Consider the following 14,063-nt stretch of genomic DNA (forward strand, 5'->3'; position numbering starts at 1 on the left):
CACCACACCTTCCAGCTTCTCAAGGGAAGAATTCTGTGAAATCTCCCAATTCTCAAAAGTTGCAGGTTCACCTCTACCTTGCAACAACCTCTACAGACTCAACCGTAGATTCTCAGAGAACAGATTTCGTCCCAAAAGCTACCAGGAGGTGAGTTCCAGCCTATATCTTGAGCTCAGTCACAGCGTCCTGGTAGAATATTCAGGAAAGATAGTTCTGGCATCCATGGTACTGACATCAGGGGTTCAGAAGTCGGGCTGGGTACTAAGGAGAATGGCTGTAGCCTTTTGCAAAGTCTGTGGAATGAGATGTAACCTCTTACGACAAAGCAGAAAGCTGTTGCTGCAAGGTGCCTTTCCTGATGACTTCTCCTCTGTCCAGTCCCAGCACAGCTCCATATGGACAGGGGTGGACACAGCACTCTTCTGCTGGCACAGAACCAGACTGGTGGCAAGGGACTCAGAGAGTTACTGGCATTTTGGAATTTATCAAATATCCCTGTCCATCTTGTCTCAGTCCTGGTTGGCTTGGAATCTTGCCTATGTTCTATGGCGTGAGGGATCCCTGTGGTTTGCCTTGATTTATCTCACCCCTACCTTTGTGTGGGGGGCAAAGGGTGGGTCTTGGTACCTATACTAGTTTGTGGGTTTGTTTTGGCATTGAGTATTTTGTTTTATTTTAAATCCTCTAAACCAGAAAGTAACAAATTTCTTTTTTTTTAAAGATTTATTTATTTGAGAGAGAGAGAGAGAGAGAGAAAGCACAAGACGGGGGGAGGGTCAGAGGGAGAAGCAGACTCGCTGCTGCGTGGGGAGTCCGATATGGGGCTGGATCCCGGGACTCGGGGTTCATGACCTGAGCTGAAGGCAGGTGCTTAACTGACTGAGGCGCCCAAGTAACAGAAATTTCTGAATGAAAAAATACCTTGAGGCTCATGAAGGGGCAAGGAGAGAAGAGGGGTAATATTTATTGCACATTTTCTATGTTCAGAGCAGTTCAGGTGCATTTTCTGACGACTTTCTCAGAGGCGCCCTTCAAGGTAATGATATTTCCCTCTATTTGACTAACAAGGAAGTGGGGGCATGTGGTGGTTAAGGCCTGGCCCAGAACCAGGTGGTGGAGCTGAGACTCACATGTGGGGTGGGGTGGCGCTATGTTCTCAGGATCACCTGCACTTCAGGGATATGTATCTGTGGATCTGTAGAGATTCCCGGGCTGCGTCCTGATGACCGCAGTGGAGTGCACGTAGGTTCCAGAGCACCATGAAGATTTTCAAGAACAGTTTCAGTAGGTGAGCATCCTCTGGCTTTCGTAATTCAAGTTCAGCTGGAACTCCCTCCTCCCATCAAAGAAAAACAAAAACAAAAACTGATGTCTCACTTTTTAACACAGGGTTTGAATTTGGCCCCCAAATGGGAGGTGAGTGACTTTCCCAGAACCAAACTTCTTGGTGCTATGCAGTCTTACTTAATTCTCATTGCTACCCCAAGTAGACGCTTCCCCCACTTGGAAACTGAGCCCCAGAGAGGCTCAGTTGCCTCCAAGTTTGTACAGGTGGGAAGAAGACAGAAGATAGCAGAGATAGGACCTAAACTTAGGTTTATCTAGACATTTCTTTAAAAGAGGGAAAAAAGGCCTCTAACCACTAAATTTTGCTGCTTTTCCACTCTCGCTGCTGCCTGTCTGCGTCTTCGATGGCTTAACAAAAATAACCATTACCTATTGTCTTCCTGTCGGCGGGGAGGAGTCATTCTGTTTTGTTTCGAAGTGATGGGGGAGAAAATGGTTCATAAAAAGAAAGGAGGGTTTTCTGTTTTTCCTCTGCCATGCAGGACGCAAACAATTAGGAATTTCTATATCAGAATGTTGCAACTGACACTGAAAGTTTTGTGGGTTTATGTTTCCTTCTTGCCTCCTGTTCTCACAGCGCAGGTGCCCCGGCACGCAGGTGGACACGCGCATGCGCGCGTGCGCGCGCACGCACACCGTCCATAGGATGCGAGGGGAAAAGCAGGGTTCGGCTTTGCAAAAAAGGGGAAATCGTGGAAAGAACAATACAGCATCTAGTCACGCAGCTTAGGAAAATAAAAAAGGAAAAAGCAGCAAGCCCTTTATGCTGACAGCCCTGTCCAGCTGAGCAGTCCGCTGGCGCTGAAATCCTACTTACAGTCATGAATTTCAATGCCGCTCTCCCGCCCAGGAGTGTTTGGGGGAGATAAAAGGCGAGCTGTATGCAGTGCCTCTGACCTGTTTTTCCGTTCTAGACAACTTCCTGGTGTGGTTGCAGAACGTTTGACTCTGCAGATGTGAGCGCGAGGGTTTCGTTGGCTGCCCTGCAGTTATTGCCGTCTGCTTTTAGGCAGGTTTTTTGTGGCTTTTTTTTTTTAACTTTCTTTTTAAGGTTTGCTGAAGTCTGCATGCTGATGAGCTGCCAATTTGCATCGCGAGCCCTCCCAACCATCACCTGCCCGCAGCTCCACCATTACCCTACTTCTTGGGTCTCTGCTCTCCAATTCCACCTGCAGCCCTTGTTTCTCCTCCTCCTCTGGAGCCTGGGGAATTCTCCTGCTCTCACTGACTCTCACTGATGTTCTGCCTCGTTCAGGCAATGTGCCATCTGCCTGTTTCAGTCGGGGAGTTTGGATGTCGAAACCACAAGCAGGGGCTCTGTTTGACGAGGAAGGGTCGTGCCAGGGTGGGCGTACTCTTCGAGGTGGACCCGGGCCCCTCGGGTGTCCCCCGCCCCCACCCTTCCACCCCTGCAAACAAGAGCTGATGAGGTGGTTGTTAAGCCGGGCCTTTGAGAGCAGTGTGCCTGAAAGGGAAGAACACCGGGTTTGGCTCTTAGTTCCGGCGTGTAAACTTCAGGGCAAGCAGATGACTTAGCTGGGCCACCACTGGGGGTGTAGAGTGTTGTTTAGCTGGCGGCGGCAAGGACTTTGGAGCCAAGCAGCTGATGCCTTCGGCTCAGCCCCACCACCCAGAGCCGCGTACCTGAGAGTCTCTCCACCTGCTTAAGCTTCTGCTTCCTTGTGGGTGGACCCTGGTCATGGCGGTACCTGCCTGGCCGGTTTGTGAGGATTAAGTGAGACAAGAAAGCTAATAAGGCCCTGCTTGCTGGTCACTTCCTCTGTCTTTATTCTTTACAAGAATTAGCATCTATATTTATGGTCCACTGATGGGTATATGGTATGATGCGAACGCATAAAAATAAACATATATTAAAAAGCATTTGTACCTATGTGTGCATGCAATCAGTTTAGATGTATATATATATATATATATATATATATATATATATATATATATATATTTGTGTAGATCTGTATGTATCATCATGTTAGGTAATATATGTTATATAGATAAAGTATATATATTGAGTCTATAAAATATAGATGGATACGTATAAATTATACAGATGGCTACAGAAATGATTTATTGTTAAAAAGGAAAAAGGCTATATGCCAGGTGACGTGCTTTGCATGTTTTAAACACAGCTAGCTCTTGGAAGAACATTTCGAGGTGGGTACTGTTGTCCCCCGTGTGTTCTAGATGAGGTGACTGAAGGACAGAGAGGCCGAGAGACTTTCTAAATGCCTCTCGTAGATACGGCTGTAGAGAGACAGTTATGTGTGTATAAATGTGTAGAGGAAGCCCTTGTAGAGTGCCGGCCTCCGGCTAAACGATCTTAGCGAGTCTCAGTGTTGGCTTCAGTCTCAATTCTCTCAGTGTTGGCTTCAGTCTCAATTCCTTTAGGAAATGGCACTATTCATATTAAAAGAATCCTTGGTGTTTTCATAACAAGCCACCCAGAAAATGTTTCACCTTTGAGATGATTGGTAAATTCTCTTCTCCAGGCCAGGTCTCTGTGGTCCAGGCAGCCATGGTGACCTAGGCAACCCTCCCCCCCCCGCCCCCGAGGCAGAGACACATCCTTGGTGTCCCCCACCCGCCATTTTCCAGGTGAGTAGGACGCAGCGCACGGGGGAAACCGTGCTCTCAAAGGGGGCTCTTCAGGATTGCCAGTAGGGCAGCTGCTCTGGTCCACCCACATCCACATCCCTCAGGGCTGCAAATAATAGCAATGACAAGCCCTGGTGTTACCCACGATTAAAGGACTCTGCTTTGGGATGCGAGAAAAACGTGGCCCTTGGTCCAATTCCACCCATCACGTTGAAATCCTGAGCAACTGCACAAGGAGAATTTCATACCCTTCAGAAAAGCCTGCACCTGGTGAATTTACATACCGATCTCTTGTGCACACCTGTGTGTGCACACACAAAACCCGTCTTTTTGAGTTTTCCAACAAAAATGACTGTTTTATATCTTCCCTTGTGAGGGTATTATTTTCAGTCCTAATTCTTCTCTTTATCGATGAAAAATTCATCACACAGAAAGGTTGGGACTATGCATCAATATGTGGGTACGTGTAGGTACGTGCTCATGTATGTGTACACACACACACACACACACGTACACACATGCACATCGATTGGCTCTCCCGACATGATAAGGGTCAGATCTGCGGGGAGAATCCAACAGGAACACCATCAGGAGGTTGGCTGAAAGCTGACTCCTCCCCGGACAATAGTGGGTCTCACATGGGGCCCGGGAATGTGCTTTTTCAACAAGCTCATCAGCTGTTTCTGTGAGTGCATGAGTATACACACATGAACGTGTGTGTGCATGCCTGCGTGCAAGGGACAGCGAAGTGCTCCGTAGAAACAGCCTTCTGATGCCATCATAAATAATCCAGGTTGTCAGGGTGTTGGGTGAGACATTGGGATGGAGATAATGGTTCTAAGTTCATTGAATCATATCTGCGATGTTTTATTTTTATTTTTTAACATGGAGGAGGTCTTACTATTTAATTTGAATACTGTTGTAAGAGAAAAAATACAGTTGGGATCAGGTTGTGACTACCTCCCAGGCATTGTCCACATAAAGCTTAATAGCAGCGTCTGTGTATACACAAAGCATGCACATCACAAGTTCCTTTGGGCTTGTTTGCTCATGTCCTCCCAAACGCACACAGGTGGGGGAGGGGGCAGGTGTCAAGCACTTGCATCCACCGGTCAAGTCTTTTAACAGACCTTTTCACTTCAGCCATCATTTTAATTTTCTTCATTTTACGTAAAATGTATAGGCTTACCTTCATTTTGGAGAAGAGCCTGGTTTGGGAGATCCTAACAGAGGCTACTGCTTTTGTTATCTAGGCTTGCATCCCTGTATTTGGACAGGGCAGGGACTCCGTTATGAATCAGCATTTTAGGAGGTAATTATCACCCTTCTCGCCATGTGCCAGGATAAAGCTAGTTAATTCATTTTTAAAATTAATATAGCCTCCCATATTCTGAAAGGAGAGAACCAGAAGCCTAGGCTTGACACCATCACCACCACCACCATCAGTAACGGAGCAGAATTTTTGGAAGAGGGCATAGGCTTCAGCATCAGGCAGATCTTCACGTGGACCGTTCTTCCAGTAGTCGCTAGACATGACGGGGCAAATCATATGACCTGTCAGTCCTTCTTGTCTTCATTTATAAAATACTATCTTCCAGGAACTTTCATCGGGCAATGGAAGTTGGTGTGGACCTGCACAGTCCTATGCTCGAGGAGTTTACAGAAAAGGGACCACTGGATATACTTGAAATGGAGTAATTAATACTAGGAAGACAACCTACATTGTGGAAAGAGGACTGGAGAACGAACATCAGCCTTTGGCACTTAGGGTAAGATTTCTCATTTCTAAAGTTGAAAGCTAAAAGCCCTCCATGGGCCAGGAGAGAATACATATACCCCACTCCGGTTAGGATGCCCCTTCTAGAATGTCGAACTCGCTGCTTGCTTGATGTGTGACTTTACATCATAGGAGCTTACAATTCTGTCACGGAGACGGTCTCATTATTCTGCACAACAATGTTAAGAGGTAGGTGTTATCACGATCCTGAATTACGGAAGAGGAGACTGGGGCACAGAGCTTTGGTTTAGCTTGCCCTGGGCTCTAGCTCGCAAGTGACTGGATCAGGCTTCAAACGCAGAAGTGCTTCCGCATCCTAGATTTTGTTTAGTCTTTATATGTGTTACCAACGTGATAGGGATAGTAAGACAATTAAATGAGATAGGATTAAGATAGTATTAAGATACCTAAATGGGGTCATGATTCAACCCTCATGGCAACATTAAATAATTCAATGAAATAAGGCGCACAAGAGCCTGGGCAGGATTCTTGGCTCATAGTAAGCCCTTGGGAAATGGATACTGTAGCTCTCGTGCTCATGTTTATCTTCTTCACCCATACCTCCCCGCCCCCCAAAACTGTATTAATGACTTGCTCATATGTTTTGTTTGAAATGCACAATTTTTGGCAATATTTCCTTGCTGGGGAATCAGTCGCCTGAGTAGTGGTTTCTTTCTTAAACATTGCTGGTTACTTCCCCAGACTTCTTTGGAAAGATGAATGCGGAAGGAATGCCCGCCGAGCCCGGTGGCCCGGTGCTCCTGCAGGAGGTGGCTGGGTCGGCCAGGGGCACGCGCAGCCTCCCACTCACCCCGTCACCCGGGCAGCACCCACCCCCCAGACCCCCCGTGGGCCCAACTGGGGCCACGCGTGTGCATGTGGACTCTGCTGTCCCCAGAAACGCACGGAAGCAAAAGGACTCAGAACACTGACTCGCACGTACCTTTTCAGACTAAGCTTTTATTTTTTGATATTACAAACCAGTTTTTCTTTATTCACAAACCACTGTGATATAAACACTAATTTCTAAAGACAGATATACACGTTTTCTGGGTTTGCAGATTGCGTGATGTGTGTGTTAAGAAGTCACTATATGCCACACATAATTTTTTCCATAATTCATAATAGCAATAGTTATTTAGATAAATGAAAACATTCCAAATAAATACTGTTTAAAAAAATCCAAAATGTTCGTTTACATCTCTGACATACATTTTAAAATGACTTATTGGCATCTTGGCAGAGTGCCCAGACAAAAGGTTTTTGTAACATCGTGTGGCACTCACTTGCTCTAAATGATTTTATTAAAATTACATACAGTCATGGGGGAAAGTACAGCTCATTGATGAAAATCAAAACTGCAAATTAATTTTACTTTAACCAACACAGTAAGAAAGAATTCTATGTTTGTGATTCCAAATACACTGCAAATTCTGGATTTTTTTTTTTTTTTTTGACATCGGAGGCCATCAGGGGAGAGCTTTTGATTCTCCCGAGCCCCCCTGTCCCTTCCACGTTTCTCCCCTTCCGGGGGCAGGATGCCGGAGCATTTTAATTGAGTGTTTTCTTTAAACACACCCACCGGGCACCCATGGTCCTAGCACTGTCCTCCAGGTGGGGGATTGAGAATGTCTCCGTGATGCTATAAAAACAGCCCCTCGCCCCTCCCTCCCCCACCCACATCAGTCTGCTGAACAGAACGTCTGACATGCTTGCTTCTGGCTGCTAAGCAGGTCCCCTCCCCCCCGCTCCTCTCCAGATCCTGAGCATCTGTCTTAGATATCGAAGCTACAGAAACTTTGTTTTCAAATCTTGTGAAACTTTATTGATGGTTTAATATCCAACCGATCTTACTGCATGCACATAGGATGACAAGAGAAAGCTGGATCACAAACACTTTTTTTTTTTTTTAAGTTTTGTTTGGTTTTGTTTGAAAGCAGAGTTGTTAAAGCAGATTGGCAGGTTCACAGCGGTGAGTTGATAATTGACTGAAGGGCGTGCCATAGGACCTAGCTGTACACAGGGAGACTGACCTATGGCAGCGAAAACTACTGGAGGCGGCTGGCCGCTGTTTGTTTGTTTTTTTATTTAAATACAAAAACAGGAAGACCCGTGACAGATACCCCAACTTAGGTTAACTTGTAAACAGGACAACATGGAAAGAGTTCAAACAGAAGGAGTACAAACTGCAATTTTTCCGCTGTGTCACTCTGGCCCTGCTGCTGAGGCGGGTGGGGGGCGGAGCTTTGCTCTTGGGCGGGGGCAGGGGGCGAAGAGGGTGGAGCCTACTTTTTTTTTTTTTTTTTTGCTTCCTTCTGACAAGTGTCCTGGGCCTTGGAGACAGAACTAAAGATACTGGTTTGAGAGAATCCTTGGGGACCAGGCAGAGGAGGAGGACCGGCTCTCACGGACAGAAAAATTGCAGATTGCTCACACAACACAGTCATGTTTCAAAAAGTACCAAGCTGATGAAAATACCATGATTATCTCTACTCAATGATTGCAATACTTGTAAAATGCTTCTATAAATCCGAATATGATTATCATGTAATTCCATAAAAATTATACATCTGTCTCTAACAGTTCTACTTAGGCTAAAACTAAAGCTTCATAGACTGTTTCTAGAACTTAACAACTCCACTGCACAGATGTAAATTTTATACATTTTTTTTTAACTGGTACAAAGAATTTAAGTTTTTATTACTTTCTTTTTTTGGAAAAAAAGAAAAAAATAGAAACAGTGCTTTTTATCACCTTTTTATTAATGTTATTTTTTTCCCTCCCATAATATAAAAGTCAGCAATGATATCAATAATTTATTATACTGGAAGAAATATAAAAAGAATGCTTGTTGATGGCCTAACTACCAGTTTTTGCCTAAATAACTAGCGGCTGGTTGAGAAGCTGAATACTACCAGGTGGAATGGTTTAAAGGGTGGGTTTGCACAGCTTCATTCAACTTGGATGCACAAAGTGCTTTTAGAAGCACCCCCTTAACAACAGAACCTTTGGCTTGAACTCAATGAGTAACTTAGAACCGCTGACATATGATTGTTGGTGCAGTGGGTCGTTTGGATTCGTCAGTTACTATTTCGTGTTTCCTTTTAGCCCAAATCCCGGTCCCCATCCCCTAAGACCCTCCCACCCTTCTCCCGCTCATAAAATAAAATAATGCAGATGCAGAAAAAAATGACTATTGTAGTCACTTACACTCTTCCCGGACAGCTGATAACCCCAGTAGCTTAAGATTCAGCATATATAATTCATTTACATGATATAGCACTCTGGATATGGCCCTAAACCAGTTTTTATTCATAGCTAGTGTCTCTCTATTTCAACCACAGAAACTCCTACAGCCAGCAACCAAACTACGGAACCTTCAGAAATTAAAGACCCACAATATTAAAATACACAGAACAAAATATCTGAGGTATAAGATAAAAAATGTAATTTTTTTCCTTTTTTTTTTTTTTTTAATTTTTAGAGCTGCTAAAATGATGTACTACTGCGTGTATTGCAATACCCAGGCCTCAGAAAGCTTCCTCTCTCCCCACATTGGAAGGTTTTAATGGTTTTGTCATTTAGTATGGAGCAAAACGGTTGTATCCCCCTCGGTATATACTAGCCTGCAATGAAGAAAGAACGAGACCCACATCATCAGCATGGCTCCTAGTCTTGGCATCAGTCAAGGGTGCAAAAGCATTCTGAAACAAAGCAATTTGAGGGGTGTGTTTTTTACATTTTCCTTTTGCAACACGTGGATCATCAAAAAAAGACTAATGTGAAAAATAGACACTCAAAAGCAACCGAAATGGAGGCACCCGCCACCCATCCCAGGTCATTCTCGGAGAACTAACAGCAGGACCAGGCCTGACCTCCCCCAGTGGCTCTTTCTGCAGAAAATCCCTGCAAGACCAAATTCCGTCGGCCAGTCCTGCTAGAGAAAGACTCTGACACGGGCTGGGCAATGGAAGGGTTTGCCCTGTCTCATTTTGTTTGCTTGTTTGATTCATTAATGTGACATTCCGCCAGGCAAAGCTCAGTCTACACCAAGAGGCCGAACGTAGACAGCTGATGGGATGCAGCGATTCAACTCTCCTTTCCAACACATTCCTCAAGCGGGCTAGGTGTTGAGGCAGAGTTGCTGAGTGCAAAATCAGGATGAAAATTTAAATCAACTGCTTACTTGACTTGGCTCAACAACCTGGATGGAATTTGCTCTTGAGAGGGGAGCTTGCAGATGAATTGCTTGATGTAACTGAGCTTGTGCAAAATAATACGTTTCCAAATCATGGCTGAATCTCTATGACCAAGCTCCAGTGACTTGTCTGGTCATGGCTCTAGATGGCTATGAGGTGGCACTTAACTATTTCCCTTTTTTTTCCTAAAAGTACTGGCGATTCAAATGAATGCCTATGGGGATTTATTTTTAGGATAAGGACTGATATTCTTGATCCCAAGCAGAAAACTGCATGCCAAAAGCTTTGTAATGAATGCATACGCTCTCACGTGATGGGCAAGTCTTACTGTACTCAAGAGTTTTAGTGCATAGAAGTTTGAACAAGTACAGGCAAATTCACCCCACCCTCACCTCCCGCTTTTGCCCTCCCCCGCCCCCACCCTTCCCAAAACAAAAACCCAGGCTCCCCCCACCCAAAAACAAAAGACAACTCCCAAACCCAGCTGATTCCTTCTAATTAATTCCTTATGTACTAGGCACACACACAAAGTGTGCCCCTCTCTCTATTTTCTTTCCTGGGCGACTATGACTTTAAACATGAATTGTAATAGGGGAGGAGAGGCAGTCAGATTCTCAGCTGCCTGACAGCAGAGGCCTGGAAGTGTGCAGCTTAGCTCCTCTGAAGTCTGTGCTGGGGCTGGAACCTTGGGGCTATGTGAATGAGCAGCAAGGGAGGGAAAAAAAAAAGAAAAAAAAAGTTCTGCATTGACACTGCATTCTGTTAGTGATGGATTTAATTATCAAAATGACTAATTATTCCATTAAGGTAAGTGCTCTGCTAGGTGAGACTTGCAAAATTAGAAATATAATAACTTACATGCACTACATTGCCAAGAAATTAAGACATTTATCAAGTTTACTGGGAGGATTAATGTGGCATTTTAGCTGCTGTTAGCACAAGAGACAAATTCAATTAAGGGAAAGTGCAAGGACGTCGACCGTCAACCCATACTAAGGTCCCAGCGGGGGGGAGGGAAGGGAGGAGGAGGGACTGGTACTCACCATGGCACCAACGCTGTAGGTGGGGGCTGGAGCAAGTGTGTGGTGGTAGGGGTCGGCAGCATAAACTCGTCCGTAACTGGAAGGAGAACACGGGTGAAGATTAATCCATAGTATGCAGTTACAAAGTCACAATCACAACCGTAAAATACAAAAATACCAAGACAGTGGGGAGGGGCCCTATTCTTCTTCAGAGACGGAACACGTTCCCATCTGCCACATAACATGAGAGAAGTCCAACTGTGTCCAACACATTCTTCTGTCCATTTACTCTTGCTGGCGAGATAATAATGCATTTTCCTGTCTCGGAGAACCGTGTCTACACTGCTCTCGGGGCTACCACGGAGCCTGAGGTGGGCAGAAGAAACAACTTGAAAGAGTGGTTTTCGAAGCCCAGTACCCACAAAGAACATGTCTTTTATTCTCAAGAGAGACGGTCTTTTCTCCTAATTTAGCTGTTACCAGTCAAGCAAGACAAGGTAGGTCACAAAGGGTAAAGTGGCCCGGTCGGTGCAGTGAGGGTCTGACATCTCAGAAGAGAAAATAACAGATGTACTTGAACAGGAGGACCGCTGAAGGGTCTGTAGGACCTTTCCCCCCACGCCCCCCACTCAAGAATTAGTCTGATTTGATTTTGATCCTATCACCCCAGAACTTCTACCTCATCAATCAATGGTCAGGTTCTGAGAAGGGACACGTTTTGAACAATATTTCTTGAGGACGAGATCTCATCTTTGAGTTTTTCTCTGCCTCTCTCCCATCCTCCTCCCTCCACTGCCATGCCTTCCAGGACAGGCTTTGGAATAAAAACAAAGAGATGGATGCCTGCTGAATGTCTGGGACTGAATGCAGCAATAAAGCAGAAATTAAGGTTCAGGGAGTTTAAGTTACTTGTTCAAGGTCACAGGGCCAAACGGAGTCAGAGCTGATCCTTGAATCTCTCAGGGCACCCTGTATGCTCTTTCCGTGGTGTCTAGCACCCTCACTTGAATGATCTGCCAGGTATCTTCTTGGAGACAGTTTGAACATTGGCCTTTTGGTAATGATCAGAGCTGAGGTGCATTAAGCTAGGTTAGGTTCCCTGGAAGAAGAGTCTGAAATGGAGATTCTTATGCACATGCTTTGTCGAGGAGTGCTTTCAAAAGGAGGGCAGACAGGCAAGCTGGTTGGAGAATGAGAAAATAGAGAAGCAAGGATATGGTCTGAGCTGGAGACTAACTTCTACCTGATCCTGTGAACTGCACCCCAGAGTTGATCCGCCCATGGAAGTTAAGCATGAGCTATGGGCTTCCATAAGGAATGGAGGATAACTTCGGGGTTAAAATGACTCTCTTTGGCAGTGGGTGGTTCTCTGAAGGAGGGAGCAGCTGTGCGCCATTAGCAGCCAATGCTCACAGCAGCTGGGGGATGCGGGTACCGGCCACTACATGGGATGTATGTCCATTATCAATGGCTTGTGACTCTTGGACTTTCCTTTAGGGAATGAAGGAACAAGGCAGGAAGAGATGGTTTGAGCTCACCTCCCATCTCTTAAAGTCTCATTTGCATGTATTTATATTCCTTTCCTTTCCTGTCTTTCCCCCATTTTCCTTTCAGTCTTCTTTCTCATGATTGGAGGATAAGAATGTACTAGATGGACGTCATGGAGTCTGGGACAGTGGGAAGAAGCTTGGGTGAAGGTTTTTAACTCTTAGGGTCCGAATTAGACCCCAAATGGAAAAGAAATATTTGATTATACCAAGTTCTCCTCAGCTGTGTCCTACTCCTAAAGCCTCCTTGCCTATTTCAAAGGTCACTGAGCTCAGATAACCTAGATGAGGCCTTTTGCTTCAACACACAGTACACAGTATTCTCCTGATCCTCCAAAGCAGGGACATGAATAGATGTTTCTTTTTTGAGGTGACCCTCTCAGGGAAACTAACAGTCAACCCCTTCTTGCTTTTCATTCTTTGGGACACCCTTGAGTGATTTGGCTCAAGCAGATGGCTTTCAGTCAACGACGCTCCCTCTCTCTGGGAAGAAGAACAGATATAAGTCCAAGCCAGAGGGTGTATTAAAAGGAGGAGGAGGATGAAGTTTTTGAAGAAATCTTATATTCACAGAGGTCACCCATGAAAGTTGGGCCTCTGCCCACATAACTAGAAGTAGAGGTGAATAGCGGTAAAAGGACATGATATATGACTTTGGTGCTGATTTTCATTTTGTGAGAAAAGAGTCTGTCATTGGTCTAGAGAAAAAAGAAACCACTAATAGGATTATTTTAATGCACTTTCACCCAGCAAAGCTGGTCTTACGAACAAGACATAAAATGCAAAGATAAACTGAAAATCCTTGGGAATTTAGTAAATGATGCCAGAGCATCACTTATGATGATATTCCTTCAAAACGAGTATGAAAATGCCAATTTCAAGAAATTAATTTTTTTAGAATTTGGGGAATGGTTTTACTGTGGCAAAAATTTCCTTTTGAGGAGATAACATATTGGTAGTCTGAATGCATTCAACGAGAACGTAGCTCCCACCTCTTCCCTCCACGTACTTTAATGGCAAATTCTTATTTGCCTATATAACACTGGGCAGAGCTTCAACCTTTGTGGAAAACCCAAGGTAACAATTTGGCAGTACTCTTTTCCAAGGCAAAAGAAAAATACAGCAGCACTGAACTATTCCTCGTAAATGAGCGGGCTCCTTTTCTCCTCGGGGTGACCTCTACCTTCAGAATCCGATGGTTTTATTATGATTAATAAATTTCATTTCCACGGAGGAAAAGGGACCATGTCAGCTCAAACTGAAAGCAAGGAGGCTTCTTTTCAAATGCTAATTTCTAAACACGCCCTTGTGTGACACTACAGTTTAGACACAAGGTTATTAGGGAAGACGTGGACTGGAGCGCGGCTCTTGCGGCAGAAATGCCAGGCACGTCAGCGACCTAACGTCCTCAGAGCTGGCTAAGCACAGCCCAGAGGAAAGATGGCAATTCCCAGGGACCTCGATGGGAGTGATGGGGAAATGTCTTAACGACCGCCATGTTATGAGTGACCTACACATATCATCACCCTCCACGCCACCCATCCCTTTGGCAAAGTG

At 45.0% G+C, this 14,063-nt stretch overlaps 1 protein-coding gene across 17 annotated transcripts in view; it reads right to left on the reverse strand.

The window, feature by feature from the left end:
• Window positions 1–6,678: 6,678 nt before the first annotated feature.
• RBFOX1 (RNA binding fox-1 homolog 1) overlaps window positions 6,679–14,063 on the reverse strand; it is a 1,962,285-nt gene continuing 1,954,900 nt past the window's right edge. For 10 of the 17 annotated variants that reach the window (XM_081820077.1, XM_081820074.1, XM_081820075.1 and 7 more), the window contains 2 exons: window positions 10,981–11,056; window positions 9,948–10,629 (listed from right to left, as the gene is read on the reverse strand). In XM_081820077.1, the coding sequence (XP_081676203.1) occupies window positions 10,552–10,629; window positions 10,981–11,056 (154 nt within the window). In that variant the 3' untranslated portion in view covers window positions 9,948–10,551. Of the gene's footprint in view, window positions 9,443–9,947; window positions 10,630–10,980; window positions 11,057–14,063 lie in introns of those variants that run through there. The other 7 variants (XM_081820076.1, XM_081820073.1, XM_081820088.1 and 4 more) reach the window with 1 other exon arrangement.

The sequence above is a fragment of the Leptonychotes weddellii genome, chromosome 5 (assembly GCF_054177405.1).
Source record: "Leptonychotes weddellii isolate Sample4059 chromosome 5, ASM5417740v2, whole genome shotgun sequence".
NCBI classification, from domain to species: Eukaryota; Metazoa; Chordata; class Mammalia; order Carnivora; family Phocidae; genus Leptonychotes; species Leptonychotes weddellii.